This window comes from Piliocolobus tephrosceles, chromosome 13, assembly GCF_002776525.5.
Source record: "Piliocolobus tephrosceles isolate RC106 chromosome 13, ASM277652v3, whole genome shotgun sequence".
Lineage (NCBI taxonomy): Eukaryota > Metazoa > Chordata > Mammalia > Primates > Cercopithecidae > Piliocolobus > Piliocolobus tephrosceles.
In genome coordinates this window covers 67825642-67846176 of record NC_045446.1, presented here as the reverse complement: position 1 = coordinate 67846176, position 20535 = coordinate 67825642, and the positions used below count along the sequence as shown (strand labels likewise).

General features: G+C 37.0%; 1 protein-coding gene across 1 annotated transcript in view; it reads left to right on the top strand.

Annotated features, from left to right (window-relative positions):
• RSF1 (remodeling and spacing factor 1) overlaps positions 1–20535 on the top strand; it is a 159646-nt gene that overhangs the window by 120346 nt on the left and 18765 nt on the right. The window contains exons 6-11 of the mRNA XM_023209328.2: positions 1385–3159; positions 5176–5382; positions 10302–10406; positions 12395–12474; positions 19019–19073; positions 20363–20472. Coding sequence (XP_023065096.2) covers positions 1385–3159; positions 5176–5382; positions 10302–10406; positions 12395–12474; positions 19019–19073; positions 20363–20472 — 2332 coding nt within the window. The remainder of the gene's footprint in view (positions 1–1384; positions 3160–5175; positions 5383–10301; positions 10407–12394; positions 12475–19018; positions 19074–20362; positions 20473–20535) is intronic.

The window sequence follows — 20535 nt, the reverse complement described above, 5'->3', positions numbered from 1 at the left end:
TTCTTACCTTATTTATGCTGTAGTAGAACTATTTTATATTTTGAATTAAATTTTTTTTTTTTTTTTTTTGCTGTCATCTCTTGAAATATTTTAGCAGCATTCCCTACAGCACTGACTTTGTAAAGAAGGAAGAAATACTGATTACAGTTGCTTAACTCTCAGACCCTGAATGGTTCTAAATGGTTCTTGGCTTTTTTATTTGCAACATCATTGGACATAAAAGAAACGGTGGTTTGTAATGAAAATATTCACTTTTAATGAAATGTTAAATTTTCATTTCAAAAAACATATCCTACTTTATCTTCTCACTTCTTTCCATCCCATTATTCCCATGAAATATATCCTAACTGGTTTATCAATTTGATGCGAATCATTTCAAAATTTTTAGAAAAAAACTTATATCTTAGTAAAACTTTGTTTAGAATTAGGTTTTTCAGTAGCAAGGATAAGGTGAAGGGATTAAAAATGTAAGTAAAATTAGTAGTTAATATATTCTGTAATGTAACCTCTATAATCCTATTCAGAGATTATGCTATTTACTGAATATAGCTTTGGTTATGTTTAAATCTGCACCAGTATTAGGTACTCCATAAAAGTTGAAAATATATAGCCAATAAGGTATAAAGAAGAATTGACAGATAAATCTAAACAATTTCTTTGTATAGTACTAACTTCTGAAATGTTCAGTGGTGGCATTTGATAAAGTAAGTTGTAATATGATCACATTGAAGATTGTTATGTAATTATTAAACTCAACTTTTATAAAAGGCATTTAGTATCATAAGAAAGTGCCAGTGTTTCAACGAATAAATTGAGGCAACATGATACCAACTTAGTGAAAAATATACAAGACCAGAAGGAAGTAACCTAAAATATTACTAGTGATTGCCTCTGGGTAATAGGATACGGGCTTTTTGTCTTTCTATATTTTTCATTTTCCTACTGCCATGTTCCTGGTACAAGTGAAATGAAGTGCTCAGTGACTTGCGAAAAAGAACAGTTGTCAGTTTGTAAAACAAATATGGTCTTTTGGAAATGTTTTATGTAGCATTTTCAATTTTATGTTTTTAAGCCATCTCTTGAATTTGAATGAATTATTTGAACTGCATAAATATTTGCAATCCATTGAGAACACTGAAACAAAAAGTAAAAATCAGAAACCTAAATTTTTCTAAATATGTTTTTTAATATCTACAAGTTGTATTTCAACATTTTTATAATTTTCTTCATTGTCAGATTTTATTTTTTATTGTCAAATATCCAATGACAAAGGCTACCTCTTTTAAAATAGAAACTTTAAATGGAAATATACATTATACTAAGACTTACATTTTATAGCCTTGAAAGTTTCTATTCATGTAATTAAACTTTTTCTGATTTTTAGAGGAACAGAAAGAAAGTGAAAAGATGAAAAGTGAGGAGCAGCCTATGGATATAGAAAACCGTTCTACAGCCAATGTTCTAGAAGAGACTACTGTGAAAAAAGAAAAAGAAGATGAAAAGGAACTTGTGAAACTGCCAGTCATAGTGAAGCTAGAAAAACCTTTGCCAGAAAATGAAGAAAAAAAGATTATCAAAGAAGAAAGTGATTCCTTCAAGGAAAATGTCAAACCCATTAAAGTTGAAGTGAAGGAGTGTAGAGCAGATCCTAAAGATACCAAAAGTAGCATGGAGAGGCCAGTGGCGCAGGAGCTTGAAAGGATCGAATTTGGTGGCAATATTAAATTTTCTCACGAAATTACTGAGAAATCTACTGAAGAAACTGAGAAACTTAAAAATGACCAGCAGGCCAAGATACCACTAAAAAAACGAGAAATTAAACTGAGTGATGATTTTGACAGTCCAGTCAAGGGACCTTTGTGTAAATCAGTTACTCCAACAAAAGAGTTTTTGAAAGATGAAATTAAACAAGAGGAAGAGACTTGTAAAAGGATCTCTACAATCACCGCTTTGGGTTATGAAGGGAAACAGCTGGTAAATGGAGAAGTTAGTGACGAAAGGGTAGCTCCAAATTTTAAGACAGAACCAATAGAGACAAAGTTTTATGAGACAAAAGAAGAGAGCTATAGCCCCTCTAAGGACAGAAATATCGTCATGGAGGGAAATGGAACAGAATCCTTAAATTCTGTCATAATGAGTTTGAATATAGGTGAGCTGGAGAAAGAAACAGCCCCTTTGAGGAAAGATGCAGATAGTTCAATATCAGTCTTAGACATCCATAGTCAAAAAGCACAAATAGAGGAACCCGGTCCTCCAGAAATGGAAACTTCTCTTGGGTCTTCTGAGATGGCAAAAGATCTCTCTTTAAAAACTGCTTTATCTACAACTGAGTCGTGTACCATGAAAGTTGAAGAAAAGTCTCCCAAAACTAAGAAGGATAAGCGTTCACCAATCCTAGAATGTCTTGAAAAGTTAGAGAAGTCCAAAAAGACTTTCCTTGATAAGGACACACAAAGATTGAGTCCAATACCAGAAGAAGTTCCAAAGAGTACTCTAGAGTCAGAAAAGCCTGGCTCTCCTGAGGCAGCTGAAACTTCTCCACCATCTAATATGATTGACCACTGTGAGAGACTGGCTTCAGAAAAAGAATTGGTAGAATGCCAGAGTACAGGTACTGCTGGTGGTCAGTCTGTGAAAAAAGTAGACCTAGAAACCGTAAAAGAGGATTCTGAGTTCACAAAGGTAGAAATGGATAATCTGGACAATGCCCAGACCTCTGGCATAGAGGAGCCTTCTGAGACAAAGGGTTCTATGCAAAAAAGCAAATTCAAATATAAGTTGGTTCCTGAAGAAGTAACCACTGTCTCAGAAAATACAGAGATAACCTCTGAAAGGCAGAAAGAAGGCATCAAATTAACAATCAGGATATCAAGTCGGAAAAAGAAGACTGATTCTCCCCCCAAAGTTCTAGAACCAGAAAATAAGCAAGAAAAGACAGAAAAGGAAGAGGAGAAAACAAATGTGGGTCGTACTTTAAGAAGATCTCCAAGAATATCTAGACCCACTGCAAAAGTGGCTGAGATCAGAGATCAGAAGGCTGATAAAAAAAGAGGGGAAGGAGAAGATGAGGTGGAGGAAGAGTCAACAGCTTTGCAAAAAACTGACAAAAAGGAAATTTTGAAAAAATCAGAGAAGGATACAAATTCTAAAGTAAGCAAGGTAAAACTTCTACTTTTTTTAATTTTTAATTAAAAATATTTGTCTCTATATGTTCATAGGTTTTTTGGTTTTGTCTAAAACTTAGTCATCAAAGACAACTGAAAAAGTGTCTTTCTTCCTCTGAGATACCTTTTCAGACTTTATACTCTTATACTCTATACTCTTGTCATCTTTTAACTTTTTTAAGAAATTAAAAGTAGTATAGAAATATATTCTCCTTGTTAACTATTCAAATAATTCCAACCTGTAGAATTATAGAATGAGAATTCCCCATTGCCATTATTAACAGTTTGGGGATAATTGCCACTATTAACAGTTTGGGGTATAGTATCTTTCCAGTCCTTTTTTTTTTTTTTGAGACAGAGTCTTGCTCTGTTGCCAGGCTGGCATGCAGTGGCACGATCTCGGCTCACTGCAACCTCTGCCTCCCTGGTTCAAGTGATTCTCTTGCCTCAGGCTCCCAAGTAGTTGGGACTACAGGTGCGAGCCACCACACCCAGCTAATTTTTGTATTTTTAGTAAAGGTGGGATTTCACCATGTTAACCAGGATGATCTCTATCTCTTGAACTGGTGATCCGCCCACGTTGGCCTCCCAAAGTGCTGGGATTACAGTCATGAGCCACCGCGTCCGGCCCTCCAGTCCTTTTTCATACATTTATGTGGATGTTCATAAATATGTACTTATTTTTAAAAATTGGATCAAATATGTTCATTTTTCTGTGAGTTTTTCACTTAAAGTGTCTCTGAATTCTTCATGTCAGTATAGTATACTTTTGCTTGTTAATGGCCACACAGTACTCCATAGTGTGGATATACCTCAGTTTATTTAACCACTCACTTACTGATTGACATTTAGGTTGTTTCCAATTTTTCACTATTACAGGCAGTGCTGCATTGAAGATCCTTTTGGACATGAGTGAGTATTTCTTTAGAATAGACTCCTAGAATTGGAATTGCTGGGTCAAGGGACATGTATATTTTAAGTTTTGATAGCTACTTCCACATTGTCCTCCAAAAAGGCCCCATTAATATAGCATCTTATTACCAGTGTATGACAGTGCCTATTTTCCCCATTTTACTCATTAATATTGGTGTTACTCATCAGAGTAACCTTTTTTATGACCCTGTTATTTTAAGCAAAATATTTTACAAGTCTTTTGCTAGTCTATGGGAATTTTTCATAATCAAAATTGCTACTTTTCTTTTTAATTTATTTAAACAATCAGATTGTTTTTCATTGTAAGTGATCCTGTGTTCCCTGAAATACTGAATTTTTAGTGATTTTTTTTTTAAGTTTCCTCTTTTGTTGTTAGAATTAATTTTGTTCTTTGCTGGAGACCTATAGTGTAGGAGTAAACTAAAATACAAGTTGAAAGAGTAAAGAACTAAACAATAAAAAGCTGTTAATCACATTGTAAATTTGTTCTCTGAATGTATATATTTTTTTGTCAAGATTTTTTTAATGCAGTTCTGGCTTATTTAAAATTTAAAATTTATCTCCAATACAGGATTTTAAATTTTTACATGAAAATATGTGAGAATATAATCATCGCTCTCTTATAAAGTATTTAAAATGTGCATGACCTTTGACCCAGAATCCTCTTCAAGGAATTTATCCTAACCACAGAGATGTGTGTAAAAATATTTATAAAGATACAGTACATTGTTGATGAAAGTGAAAAACATGGGAAACAACTACCTAAATGTCTAGTAGAGGATTAGATAAAAACAGTTATGTAATGGCATTTATAGTAATGTTAGGAGAATATGACTAGGAAAAATATAAGACCAAATGTTCATTATAGTTCAATTTTAAGAAAAAAGAAAACAAAAATTAGAAAAAATAGTGGAAATATATACCAAAATTTAACCATAGCTATATCTGATGATGAGATGATAATAATTTTCTCCTTTTTTTGGTATATTGGCTGAATATTATACAATGGACATGGAATCAGGAGATTTTTAAAAGACATTCTTAGATCAAATTATCCCAATTTTTTATTTTATACAAGGTAAAACCCAAAGGCAAAGTTCGATGGACTGGTTCTCGGACACGTGGCAGATGGAAATACTCCAGCAATGACGAAAGTGAAGGGTCTGACAGTGAAAAATCATCCGCAGCCTCAGAAGAGGGAGAGGAAAAGGAAAGTGAAGAAGCCATCCTAGCAGATGATGATGAACCGTGCAAAAAATGTGGCCTTCCAAACCATCCTGAGCTTGTATGTACCTGATATAAATGAACAATACTCATATCACAGACATGGTGAGGTTGCCCAGAGCAGCTAACTCTTCTGGGTTTTATCATGGTTTGAATTTCTTAATGATAACTTGTATGCTACAGAGCAACCTTTATTTCTGTTTCTCATACAACCTAATTCTAGGAGGGCCAGCGATCAAGATCCTACTTTCATTCTACCTAGCTTATACATTGATATTTCCTCTACATAATAATACAGCTCAATCTCTTCTCACAAATTGATGAATGTATTCAAGTATTTTTAGTTTGTTCTTTTAAAGTTTTTCTTCTTTCTCTTTAAATTACTTTATAATGGTATTTCTGCCTGGCATGGTGGCCATATGCCAGTAGTTGCAGCTACTCAGGTGGCTGAGGTAGAATTTGAGCCCAGGAACTCAAATGCAACCTGGGCAGCGTGGCAAGACCCTGTCTCATGGATGGTTGGATAGATAAATAGGTAAGATAAATAGGTAACTTTATAATGATATTTTTGAAGTGCCAGCTTTAAGTAAATTAGGCCTGAAGGTCTTACTGCCTTCCTATAAAAATATGTAAGTCAAGTAGTAATGTAGTAGGGCTTTAAATTTTTTTAATGGCAAAAGAGCGGCATTGGAATGTTTCTAAAATAAAGAAATGATGATTGCTTGAGCTGATGGATACCCTAGTAACCCCATGTGATTATTACTCATTAGATGCCTTTAGTAAAACATCACGTGTACCCTATAAGTATATACACCTACTATATACCCACTAAAATTTTTTTAACATAAAATTTTTTTTTTAATTTATAAGAGATAAATCATAGACCAGATATATTCCAAAAAGAATCGTACTGCATTTATAGGGAGCTTTTTTCCCCAGGAAGTAAGTGCTTCAAAGGCTTCCTGAATCAGGAGAATCAATATCTAATCTATTTTATATATATATCTATATATATATAATATATATATATAATTTGCAGTTCATAAGTGAGTCTGTTGAGGAGATAGCCTTGTTATACCTAATTCTATGTACCTGTGCTGTTCTTTTGAATAGATTTTACTTTAAAGGCAAACTCCAGCTATTAAGTAGAAGAAAATATAAAGAAAGATGTTTCTACCTGAGTAGAATCGTGTGGACCAGAAACATTTGAGATCCTCTAAAGTTTGGAAAATGCCTAAGGAGTGGTTCTCCAGGCTCTTTTTTCCTGCAAGGCGTTATGATGTGATGGGAAAAGCATAGGGCCAGACATCCTGAATTCAGATCCTACTTATCAGGATACCACTTATCAGGAGCTATCTTCTCTATATTTTGATTTCTTTATTGTAAGGTGTGACTCACACCACATACTTCTGAGGGGCGTTTTTTTAACAGCTCATATAAAGTTGCCTAGCACCGTTTCTGATACATATTATGTGCTGGGTTAAAGTTAATTCTGGTTCACTTACTCTTTTCTTTCTTACTGTTAATATCGTATCTGGAAACTAAATGTGTTATCAATGAAGTTTATCATAACCCAATAGTTTTTAAGGGCTCAAGTAAAAACTAGTGAATGACTTGAGCTCTGAGAAGAATAGATGTTGAAATTATGCTGAGAAGATTCCTCTAAGCATTTTATGATCATCAAGGTCTATGCAAGTTAAATCAATATTTTTATACAGAGAAAGGCCAAGAGGACATTTGAGATAGTAGTCTTTTTCTGCCTTCTAAATCAAGAAAAAAAGCAACACTTGTGTTCTCTCCTTACCATTTTCTAATGTCCCTTTAAACTAAAAGAGTGCATTTTACCTAAGGCATCAATGACTGCTGTAAGGAACTGATGTGAAGAAATGAGAAGTAAAATGGGGTGAGCAGAAATTATATTGTGAATGACATTGGAAACCGAAGATCCCAAATATGGTAGATTTCTTATGCCAAGTGCTTAAGGATAAACGTCAAGTCAAAATATCAAGCAGATATTATATGTTAAATCGTAAGAATATGCTGCTGAGTCAGAAAGACACGGTCCTTGTCTTAATTGAGCTTTAACAGCAGAAAAGCAATAAACGTATAAATGAATATAGAACTTTAAGGGATTTTCCAGATGTTTTAGTCAAAATAAATGGATTATTATCTGAGACTTGGAAATCTTACATGGTAGTATTTATTTAGTGAGACTTTAACTTTGCTGCAGAGTAGAAACAATCTTCACTTTAGAAATAAATTCTGAAAGTTTACCTGTAATTTTGATATTTGAAATTTAGATTATGTCTTATAAAACTATGTGATAAATGGATTTAGGTGGCCAGGTTAGTCCGCATTGCCTATGTAATCAACTGTATACCGGCAGTATAATCCTAATGTAACTACCAAACCCTGGGTATTGGGAGCAAGTGGTGATGCATTGTAATGGTGTGCCTCCTCCCACACCCATGGTACAGGTTAGGATTACAGAAACTTCATCTGTACTAGGGTTAAGCAAATAAAGAAAGCACAGATAATAGGAGCCATGATGAACCCTATGATGGTAGATTAAAACTAGAGATATTAGCATGAACTCCATGTTTATTTTAATATAGGCACAGAAAGATATATGTGTATACGTATACATACATATATCTCTTAACGCTGTCCTCTGAGAGAGATGAAAAGTAGTTGCCAGTAGCAATGAGCTTTCAGAGCATCCAGATCTTGGTTTCAAAGTACCATTATCCAGTAAAGGAGCTAGGGCTTCTTGAAGAAATGGTTGGTTCTAAGGCTTGGCGTGGAAAATACAAGATGTTCCTGAAACATCCTGTAGTGCCAGAAAGTAAGGAAGTACTTTAAAAAGAAAGAAAGAAAGAAAGAGAGAGAGAAAGAGAGAAAGAGAGAGAGAGAGAGAAAGAGAGAGGGAGGGAGGGAGGGAGGGAGGGAGGGAGGAAGGAAGGAAGGAAGGGAGAAAGGAAGGAAGGAAGGAAAGGCAGGCAAGTCCTAAGAACACAAGAGACAAGCTGAAAGAGCTTCCATTGTGTCCATGGCTGGAACAGTTCCAACAACAAATTAAATAATGGTAACTTTGGATTGTAACCCAAAGACTAAAATAAATATTCATTAATTCATATTGATATAAATAATTGAATAAACAAATGTGGGGAAGAAGGGACTTATTTTCCTTACAGAATAATTCCTAATAACATATGTAGAAGGCATAAGGGAGATAGAAAATCACCATCAGAACACCACAGTAATAATCGTTGCAAGCAAAATCCCAGCGATTGCTAAAACTAGTGAGCAGAACTCTAAGGAGACAGAAGATATTGGCATAATTTCAGTGCATTTCCCCAAAGTCATTTATTGATTTATTACTATTGAGATTTTAATATATATCCACAAATTATTTGATACTCATACTTATAGAAAACTTAATTCCCTTACCCTTGAGTGTGGGCTGTACTTATCATGAGAATAGAGTGTGGAAGGTGACCTTACAGTGGATAAAACCAACAGATACTACTTTAACCAAGTGACCAAAGTTAATACCAGCAGTAGTAAGTCATATTGATAACATGTATCCACTGATACAATGCAGTGAGCAGGGCACTTCCCCTCTGTGAGTTCTTCTTCAAAACCCAGAACCCCAGTCTAATCATGAGTAAACATCAAACAAACTCAAATTTCAGGACAGTCTACCAAAAATATCTGACTACTATAGTACTCTTCAAACTGTTGGTCAAGGAAAACAAAGAAGGACCAAGAAACAGTTATGTACTAGGGGATACTAACAAAACATAACTGAATGCAATGTGATATCCAAGATTCAAACTCAACAAAAGACATTAGTGGAAAAACTTGTGAAATCTGAATAGCCTGTTGTTTAGTTTATAGTGTTGATGTTAATTTCTTAATTTTGATAAATGTACCATAGTTATATGAGGTAACAGTGTTGAAAATTGGGTGAAGGGTATATGAGAACTTTGTACCATCTTTGTAACTCTTCTGTAAATCTAAAATTATTTAAAAATAAAAGGTTTTCTTTTAAGTTAAACATTTTCGAGCATACTATGTTAAGTTTTAGACCTTGGTCCTCTTAAACTCAGATACTGATAAAGCAACTGTAAGACTAAGTGATGTTACGAACCTTTGTATTATATCATGACGGTTCTGAATGTAGTTGTATTCTTTTTCTATACCTCATTCTCTTCCTTATTTGAATTTACATGGTAAAAAGAACCATGAGTGTTTCTTACAGGTAAGTAATTGAAATACTGTTTAAAATGGAAATTTTTTGTGTTTTAAAAATTCTGTGTAGTAGGGTAGTCTTTGATACTTGAGCTTTAAAACTTTGTTATAAAGAATATGTTGTTATAGCCTTTATGGCTATATGCTGAATGAAAAAGGATTCTAACTCTAGGTCAGAAAGGACTTGTTATTTTTAACTAAATTTTGTAGCTTAATTTTTTTTTTAGGTTTTTTAAAACATTAGCATGGGCCGGGCACGGTGGGCCCACGCTTGTAATCCCAGCACTTTGGGAGGCCGAGGTGGGTGGGTCACAAGGTCAGGAGATCAAGACCTTCCTGACCAACATGGTGAAACCCCATCTCTACTAAAAATACAAAAATTAGCCAGGTGTCGTGGCAGGCACCTGTAGTCCCAGCTACTCGGGAGGCTGAGACAGGACAATGGCTTGAACCCGGGAGACGGAGGTTGCAATGAACCAAGATTGCGCCACTACACTCCTGCCTGGGCTACAGAGCAAGACTGCATCAAACAAACAAACAAACAAATAAATAAATAAATAAATAAATATTGGTATGTCAGATCCCTAATCATCAGAGCTTTTTTATTTATTAGCTTTATGCAAATAAAGAATGCTTTGCAGTATAGTACTCAGAAATATTGAAATGTCTTTAACCTAAGAGTCATTTAATTTTAGTCATAGGTTGACGTCAGTGTGGTTATTTCAGATTCTTCTGTGTGACTCTTGCGATAGTGGATACCATACTGCCTGCCTTCGCCCTCCTCTGATGATCATCCCAGATGGAGAATGGTTCTGCCCACCTTGCCAACATGTAAGACCCCGCCCACTTCTGCTTTCCTAGTGTTTGAGTTTGTACTCAAATTAATAATAACTGTTTAATAGCTACTGAATGAATATTTTTAACCTTCAAAGCAATGTGTAAATAGTATTTACCTCTGTTTAGATTTCTACCTTTTATTAACAGCTTTAAGGTTTTCCTTTCTGTTTTTTTTCCAAAGCAATTATCAGAAGCCTTCTATGTTTTGTAAAATTATGAACGGTTTTTTTATTGTATTCGTTATAAGCACAAAAAGCACCAAGTGTAGATATGTAGAAGGAAAGATATATGTTTCTTCCTATGTATCACTTTGTTTCATCCTCTTTTTTGGTTTCTGCCTACTTTGTATTTGTCAGTAGTTTTGTGGATGGTATTATCAGGGCTGGGAGAAACATAGATTCTCTTTCTCTTCTATCTTAGGCAAATTTCTTTTGGAAGCAGAAGAATCAGGTTATTTCTGGGCTATTGTGCTCATTGGTTACTTTTCTCTCACAAACCTACGTTCATTTGCCTTAAAAATGATAGATTAGGCCAGATGCAGTGGCTCACACCTGTAATCCCAGCACTTTTGGAGGCCGAGGTGGGTGGATACAAGGTCAATAGATCCAGACCATCCTGGCCAACATGGTGAAACCCTCTCTCTACTAAAAATACAAAAATTATATAGGCGTGGTGGCACACACCTTTAAGTCCAGGCTACTCGGGAGGCTGAGGCAGGAGAATTGCTTGAACCCGGGAGACAGGTTGCAGTGAGCCGAGATCACGCCATTGTATTCAAGCCTGGCAACAGAGCAAGACTCTGTCTCAAAAAAAAAAAAAAAAAAAAAAAAAGATGGATTAAGCCAGGCATGGTGACACATAGCTACAGTCCCAGCTCCTTGGGAGACTGAGGCAGGAGGATCACTCAAGGCCATGAGTTTGAGGCCAGCCTGGGCAGCATTGCAAGACCCCATCTCTAAAAAATTTAAAAGTAGTAATAATTTTTTTTTTTTTAATGATAAACGTTTGGCCAGGCGTGGTGGCTCATGCCTATAATCTCAGCACTTTGGGAGGCCAAGGCAGGCAGATCACTTGAGGCCAGGAATTCAAGACCATCCTGACCAACATGGTGATACCCCTTTTCTACTAAAAGTACAAAAATTAGACAGGCATGGTGGCACACTCCTGTAATCCCCACTACTTAGAAGGCTGAGGTACTAGAATCGCTTGAACATGGGAGACAGAGGTTGCAGTAAGCCAAGATTGTACCACTGTAGTCCAGCCTGGGTGACAGAGTGAGATCTGTCTCAAAAAATTAAATTTAATTTAATTTAAATAATGAGCTTTATGCATTTTTCTGTGAAATGGACTTCTGTGGCTTAGCACAGTTTTATTATCAATTACATTTTTCAGCTCTGTTTTGACTCAGTAACTGTGTAGCATTGTTTGTATATTTTTTTCCAGTCTCTCTCTTTTTTTAAGGATAGCCAAGTGAAGTAATGGGAGTGGAGAAAGAACAAAACAATCTGTAACTGGTTGTGATCAATTAGTTGTAAATACCACTGCACTCACACCAGCCCAGTCTCTTTTTTTAAAAAATAGTTTTTGGCATCATTATGTTTTATCGTACATATAACCTTCTCCCTTTAAAACATCTTTGAATCTTTTTTAAAAAGTATAATCACTGTTGCATACACATATCGAACCAAATGCTATTTTAAACATTGATGATTGCCAGTAGGATAGATACAGAATGCGTTTCTTTTGGCAAAGCTGTATGTTTCTTTAACGTGTGCTTTATTTCAAAGGTACCGCGCTCATCTTCTGTTCAAAGGATGCTGAGGTACCTTTTATTTGATTAAACACAAGAAAAGCTTCATTGTTCACTTACTGTGTGGTCCCTTTCCAGCTCTCAGAGCACACTACCCATGAAGTTAACATGTATGTAATAAATGATTGCTAAAAGTTGTTTAAAATGACCCTTATCTATTTTGCTTCTTCAGAAACTGCTCTGTGAAAAATTAGAGGAACAGTTGCAGGATTTGGATGTTGCCTTAAAGAAGAAAGAGCGTGCTGAACGAAGGTATTTTTATATGTGTGTTAATGTTTTGTTTGGGAATATGAGAGCAGAATTATTTCACTGTATGGATAAATGGATCCATCTAAAACAAGGATTGGCATACTGTGGCCTGTGGGCCAAATCCAGCCTGCTTTTTGTTTTTGTACTGCCTGCTGACTGAGAATGTTTTTTATGTTTTTAAGTGATTGGGGGGAAAAAGCTAGAATCATACTCCATGACACATGAAAATCATATGATACTCAAATTTTATTGTCTGCGAATAAAGTTTTATTGAACACAACCTTGCTCATTTGTTTATATATTGTCTGTGGCTGCTTTTGCCCTACGACAGCAGCATTGAGTAGTTGCAACAGAGACCTTATGACCTGCCACGCTTGCATGCTTATTATCTTTCCTTTTACAGGAAATGTTTGTCAACTTTTGATCTGAAGTATTTATGAGAACTAGCTTGGCATGGTGGCTCCCGCCAGTAATCCCAGCACTTTGAGAGGCCGAGGCAGGCGGATCACCTGAGGTCAGCCTGGCCAACATGGTGAAACCCTGTCCCTCCTAAAAATACAAAAATTAGCTGGACATGGTGGCGCACACCTGTAGTCCCAACTACTCGGAGGCTGAGGCAGGAGAATCGTTGCAGTGAATGCCACTGCACTGCAACCTGGGCAAGGGTGAGACTCTGTCTCAAAATAAATAAATAAATGAATGAAGTATTTGTCAGAACCTTCTCTGAATAAATATTGGCCCAAGTATTGTGGAGGGTGTGTCCATAACTAAGTATTGTAGAGAATACAAGAAAAATAGGCTGGGCGCGGTGGCTCAAGCCTGTAATCCCAGCTCTTTGGGAGGCCGAGACGGGCGGATCACGAGGTCAGGAGATCGAGACCATCCTGGCGAACACGGCGAAACCCCGTCTCTACTAAAAAAATACAAAAAACTAGCCGGGAGAGGTGGCGGGCGCCTGTAGTCCCAGCTACTCAGGAGGCTGAGGCAGGAGAATGGCATAAACCCAGGAGGCGGAGCTTGCAGTGAGCCGAGATCGCGCCACTGCACTCCAGCCTGGGCGACAGAGTGAGACTCTGTCTCAAAAAAAAAAAGAAAAAAAAGAAAACTGTAAGAACTGATCTATAATTTAGTTATCCCTGTCATCTCCTTGGGTGGACAGCTAACATTGGTGAAATAAAGAGTATTAAGTGCTGAATTGTGTCCTACTAACTATAAGAGATGCCCTCTTCTCAATATAGCATTGCGATGGTGGTCTAAAGCAATTGGAGAAGGCTTTTTTTGTTTTGTTTTGTTTTTGAGACGGAGTCTCGCTCTGTCACCCAGACTGAAGTGCGGTGGCACAATCTTGGCTCCCGGCAACCTCACTCCTCCCAGGTTCACGTGATTCTTTTGCCTCAGCCTCCTGAGTAGCTGGGACTACAGGTGCCCGCCACCACACCTCGCTAATTTTTGTATTTTTAGTAGAGATAGGGTTTCACCATTTTGGCCAGGCTAGTCTCCAACTCCTGACCTTGTGGTCCACACATCTCGGCCTCCCAAAGAGCTGGGTTTACAGGTGTGAACCACCCTGCCCAGCCTGGAGAAGGATTCTTAGATGAAGTTCTTAAGACTGAACTTGAGCCTAATCTTTAAAAGGGGATTCATAATCAGGACAATAGTTTATATTTATTTATTTATTTACCTTATTTAATTAATCTATTTCTAAACATTCATTTTCACCTACTGTGTACCAAACTGAAGAGGAAAGATCAAAAACAAAGCTCTTGTTTACATGGAATTCACCTTCTATTAGAGAATACAGACATATGAACCAATTATACAATAAAGTAGAAAAGTGGAGGTATATTAAAAGCAATACAAGAACATGGTGGAGGAGCATTTTAGTTCCCATAGGATTTGGGGTTCTCAGGAGAGGCATTGGAAGATAAATTCAGGTTATACCGATGAACGTATTTCAGACAAAGAGCACAAACATGAACAAAGGCAAAGTGTAAAAGTGATAGTAGATGAGTAGTAGTAGATAGACTTTTGTAAAAGCTGAGTAAGGCCAAATTGCGAATAGCTCTCCAGGCTGGGGAATTTGACTTATTCTCTGTAGTAAGTGGGGCGGCCATCAAAGGAGACATAGGTAAGTATATGTTTATTTCAGAAAAAAATGCTCTGGTAGGCCGGGCACGGTGGCTCAAGCCTGTAATCCCAGCACTTTGGAAGGCCGAGACGGGCGGATCACGAGGTCAGGAGATCGAGACCATCCTGGCTAACATGGTGAAACCCCGTCTCTACTAAAAATACAAAAACTAGCTGGGCGAGGTGGCGGGCGCCTGTAGTCTCAGCTACCCGGGAGGCTGAGGCAGGAGAATGGCGTAAACCCGGGAGGCGGAGCTTGCAGTGAGCTGAGATCTGGCCACTGCACTCCAGCCCTGGCGACAGAGCAAGACTCCGCCTCAAAAAAAAAAAAAAAAATGCTCTGGTAACAGAAGAATGAGTTAGAGTTGGGACTGTTGGAATAGCAAACCTGAGAGGCCTGAATCAGGCCAGGCATTGTGATAATAAGGTGAAGGTGTTAGGGAGAATTTTCAGAGGATTAATCTGTAGGACTTGATGCCTATTTATACACTAGTATGATTGAGGAAATCTAAGTATTATCTCCTGATTTTACCTTCATTTGCTACTTCTTTACCTTATATCCCCTGACTCATAGACTTGCCCTCCAAATTTAGCTTGCCTTAAGGCAATCAGCTTGTCCCATGATCCTCTCACTTTACCTTGTGCAAAGGTGAACCATAATAATGGATTCGGCCTCCAGAACCTAAAGGTTTTGTTTTTTTTACTACCCAGTTTGAGCATTCTGGCTCGTAATGGATGCTACTTAGTTTAAAGGCAAGTTAATCTCTCAAATTGACTAGGACATAAAAGTACTTTGAATTGAGAAATGCTAGGTTATTTCTTTCTTTCTTTTTTTTTGAACACAGGGTCTCACTATGTTGCCCAGGCTGGTCTTGGAACTCCTGGGCTCAAGGGATGCTCCTGCCCCAACCTCCCAAGTAGCAGGGACTACAGGTGCCCATCACCATACCCAGCTAAACCCTGGGTTATTTCCATAAACTGCTTGTGTTTCAGATATTTGGAATATCTTCCAAGAACATTTTTAAAAATAAAGAGTGATCCTGTATGAGATTACTAGGATTATTTTGATGTGCTGTTTCTCTTGTTTTTATTTTTGACGCTGCAAAAGATATAACTAAAAATATTTAAATTAAATCACAAATGAAAACTAGATTTTTCCTTTGCCTCCATCTTGCTCAAATCTGCTTATCCTTTTCAGAAATTAGTGGTTTTCCCATGTCCTGAAGCTGACTTGTCTCAAAAATGTAGATAGCTAATAGGCTCACCCACTAAGGAAGAGAGTTTTGTTTTGTTTTATTTTGTCACTTTGTCACTTTGTCACTCAGGCTGGAGTTCAGGTGCAGTGGTGAAGTCTCAGCTCACTGCAGCCTCCACCTCATGGGCTCAAGCGATTCTCCTGCCTCAGCCTCCCAAGTAGCTGGGATTGCAGGCATACACCACAATGCCCAGCTAATTTTTGTATTTTTAGTAGAGACGGGGATTTCACCATGTTGGCCAGGCTGGTCTTGAACTCCTGACCTCAAGTGATCCACCTACTTTGGCCTCGCGAAGTGCTGGGATTACAGTCATGAGCCACTACTCCCAGCTGAGAATGTATTCTTTCTAAAAGCCAAGAATGTAAACCACTAAGAATGTCTTATCTGCTTATTCTTTGGAGCCCTTTGATGCATATACCATTTATATGTATAAAAGCCTGGTGAAAATTTTTGAAAACAGCCTCATATACTATCGGATATGCCACTGCAATTATGAAATATTTTGATTGTTAGAAATTTATGTTTTAAAGTATGCCACAATATTTGTTTATATTACTGTCTCCAATTTACTAGTTCCTTTACTTTCTCTCCTACTCTAGGTAATCCTCTTTATTTAAATGGCATCTTTTTTATTTTTTGGAGACAGAGCCTTGCTTTGTCATCCAGGCTAGAGTGCAGTGGTGCTATCACTGCAACCTCTGCCTCCCACCTTCAAGCGATCCTCCCACCTCAGCCTCCTGAGTAGCTTGGACCACAGGCACACACCACACGCCTGACTAATTTTTGTATTTTTTAGTACAGATAGGGTTTTGCCATGTTGGCCAGGTTGGTCTCGAATGCCTAGCCTCAAGTGATCTGCCCACCTTGGCCTCCCAAAACTATGGGTTTACAGGCGTGAGCTACCACACCCAGCTTTAAATGTCATCCTTTAAGAGGGCATCTGTAATTATGACTTTATATCACATACTAAGTTCTCAGATTGCGTATAGAAAGGAGAGGAAAGTTACTATTACAGGAAGACCAGTCTGGCACAGAGCCAGTTAACCAATTGTTGTTGGTGTTTGCTGATTCTCCCTAATAATCTGGTTAACAAAGCTGTTGCTGTTTATAGTTCCTAGAATACATGTATGTGTGTGTGTACATGTATACACACATGTATATATGAATCTTAGGAGCTCTAAACAGCAAAATATGTGTTTCTAAAATAAATACTAGCTGTAAATTCTAGCCATCGTCGTTCAGTTTTCTAAAGTAAGCACTTACATTCACTTCTAAAAAATCTGTGAAATAACTTATTTAGCATTCATCCTAGCAGCTTAGAGCCATACTTATTCCCTGTGTCATAATACAAGAGCATTTTACTCCCTATTTACTCCCTAAGCAACCCTTGTTTATGCATTCATTCAACATTTAAGCAACATGTATTGGGTACCTACTTTATGCCAATGAGTGTAATCAAATGAGGAAGTATATAATGTGGTCTTTACCTTAGAGGTCTCTACAGTCTTGTGGAAAAGAGGGATGGATGTAAATTTCAGTGAGTATTTAGTGGCTGACCAGCGACGTCTACAGACCTGATGGTGTGATGCTCTGTGATGTTTTTAGAAGTCCACTGAATGATTTTTAAACATACTGGTTTTAATAGCATCACAATCTATCTCTAAAAAGACCATGAATATTCTTGTTAGAATGGCACTAAAGGCTGCACTCTAAAAGACCTAGCCAGCTGGATACATTAATATCCTAATATATATAAGGAACATTACAAGCAGAGGGAGACAGAATGGTTACTATTTCAGTTCAGTTCAATTTAACATACAGAGGCATGTCAGAGCTCAGCTGTCCTTGAATTGGATTAACTTTGGGAGAACCAGGGAAAACACCTGCATTTTTTTTTTTTTTTTTTAATAAGAGACAGGGTCTCACTCTTGATACCCAGGCTAGAGTACAGTGGCATGATCAAAACTCACTGCAACCTCAAACTCCTGAGTTCAAGTAATCTTCCCATCTCAGCCTTCTGAGTAACTGGGACAATAGATGTGTGCCACCATACCTGGCCAATTTTTATTTTTTTAATTTTTATAGAAACAGGCGTCTCACTATGTTGCCCAGCTGGTCTTGAATTCCTAGTGTCAAGGGACCTTGTGCCTCGGATTACAGGCGTGAGCCACCACACCCAGCCATCCTGCTGTTTTTTTATATATAATTTAATTTAAATCAGCAAAGGTTTGTTTCTTGGAAATGAAACTATGGAGATGTCATTGGCTCAAGTCTTCATTTCCTGGCTATAGTTATCTTCAGTTACGGCCTTCTAGAGCAGAGCTATATGTCTGCATTGCTTTTTTCTCTTTCAACAGGAAGGAATGAATGGTCTCAGTGTCATTCACTGGGACCTTGATAAGGTTTTGTTTACATAATTTTTATAGCAATATTTATTACCATGAGATTATAAATGTTAATACATACACCCGAAATATTACTAAAAACTTTCTCCAGCATAGCAAAGATCTAATTTGTCTAATCAAAGGTGGCTTTCCATCTAATCATATCAACTCGTCATAGCATAACTCTTTATGAAGTTGCTTGTCTTATTTCGGTTATAGGTTTTATTCGACCAATGTAAGTCATTTCTGAAAGATATTGTTATATTGTTATCTTAACCCTAGGAAATGTTGAGCTCCCCACACATACTAATACTATATTAAAGTTTTATACTTAATAGCTAACATGGGCCAGGAGCAGTGGTCACGCCTATAAGCCCAGCACTTTGAGAGGCCAAGGTGGGTGGAATTTGAGACCAGGAATTTTGAGACCAGCCTGGCCAACATGGCAAAACCCCATCTCTACTAAAAATACAAAAATTATCCAGTTGTGGTGGCACTCCCCTGTAATCCCAGCTACTTGGGAGGCTGAGGCAGGAGAATCACTTGAACCTGGGAAGTGGAGGTTGCAGTGAGCTGAGATTGCACCACCGCACTCCAGCCTGGGCAAGAGAGTGAGACCTTATCTCTAAATAAATAAGTAAATAATAGCTAACATTTCTGTGACTTACCCTCTGCTATTAACATGAAATTGTAATTTTAACATTGTGTGTATTCGTGATGTTTATGTAACAATTTTATTTTCAGCAAATCTCATGTATTTTGTTTGTTTTTCACCTAAAGAAAAGAACGCTTGGTGTATGTCGGTATCAGTATTGAAAACATCATTCCTCCACAAGTAAGTTTCTGATTTGTAATATTTTTAAATGGGAGATTGTCATAATGCTCTAAAATTTTACCCACCTTATGTAATGTTAGTGGTTTTATTTATTTATTTATTTTGAGAAGGAGTTTCATTCTTGTCTTCCAGACTGGAGTGCAATGGCACGTAATCTCTGCTCACTGCAGTGTCTGCCTCCTGGGTTCAAGCAATTCTCCTGCCTCAGCCTCCTGAGTAGCCGGGATTGCAGGTGTCCGCCACCACACCTGGCTAATTTTTGTATTTTTAGTAGAGACAGGATTTCACCATGTTGGCCAGGCTGGTCTCGAACTCCTGACATCAGGTGATCCCCCCGTCTCGGTCTCCCAAAGTGCTGGGATTATAGGTGTGAGCCACTGCGCCTGGACGGTGGTTTTAAATCTATGATATACCAGTATTAAAAATGGAAATTTAAGACCTTTGAGAAATCACCCATAATCCCTCATGATTGAAATTTTATGTATGCAGGTAACTCCAAAATGTGATATCACATCTAAACTAAACTTACAGCTTTTACCTTTGGAGTATGTTTCCTGTTTTTACCCTGAACTTTATAATGTGTTGTTAGCTTGTTTTGCATGCTGTTTATGTAAAATGACTAAAGAATAGTTAGGAGAGATTTGATTTTTAATTTTTACTTTGGGGATTGTTGAAAACTTCAGTTTGTATTGTTCATCACAGTTTGGGTTTTTTGAAGGATTACCTTTGTTTTGCATTTGTTAGTCTAATTTATAACTAAGGTGTATATATCATGAGTGAAAGTGCATATAATGTGGTTTTATAATTTACATAGTTTGTAAATTTTTGTAATTTGTAAAAATGTGTAAAAGTAATTTCATTCCGGCTTAATTAAATCACAAGCTTAAATGGCCTGTCAAGTTATTTCCTTGAGTAGCAACCCCTTTCTTCTAAATCTTTCATTCGTGCAGCATACCTGTTGAACATCTTCTGTTGCAAGTTTAATTATTTGTTAAAAGATGTATCAGTGGAAAAAATTCATCATGACTGTTTTAAAACAAGTACTGGTTATAAACTCACAAAAGCATAAGAATTTTAATACAGAAGGATTTCATCCTTTAATCACCAGCATTCTTTTTAATCTGTATACTCAGTGTTGCCATGTTTATTCACTTCTGGAGGGAATCATCTCGAACTTTTTCAGACCTTTCACATGTGCTATCTAGATGGAGATTACAAAACTGTTTATCCCAAGGAACTTTGTTCTGTCATAAGGAATAACCTCAATGCTTATTATCATATTTTTTAAGGAGCCAGACTTTTCTGAAGATCAAGAAGAAAAGAAAAAAGATTCAAAAAAATCCAAAGCAAACTTGCTTGAAAGGAGGTCAACAAGAACAAGGAAATGTATAAGTTACAGGTATGAAATGTGTGGAAATGTCTACAGTGAAAGAGGATTTATTTTGCAAGTACACAGCATGAT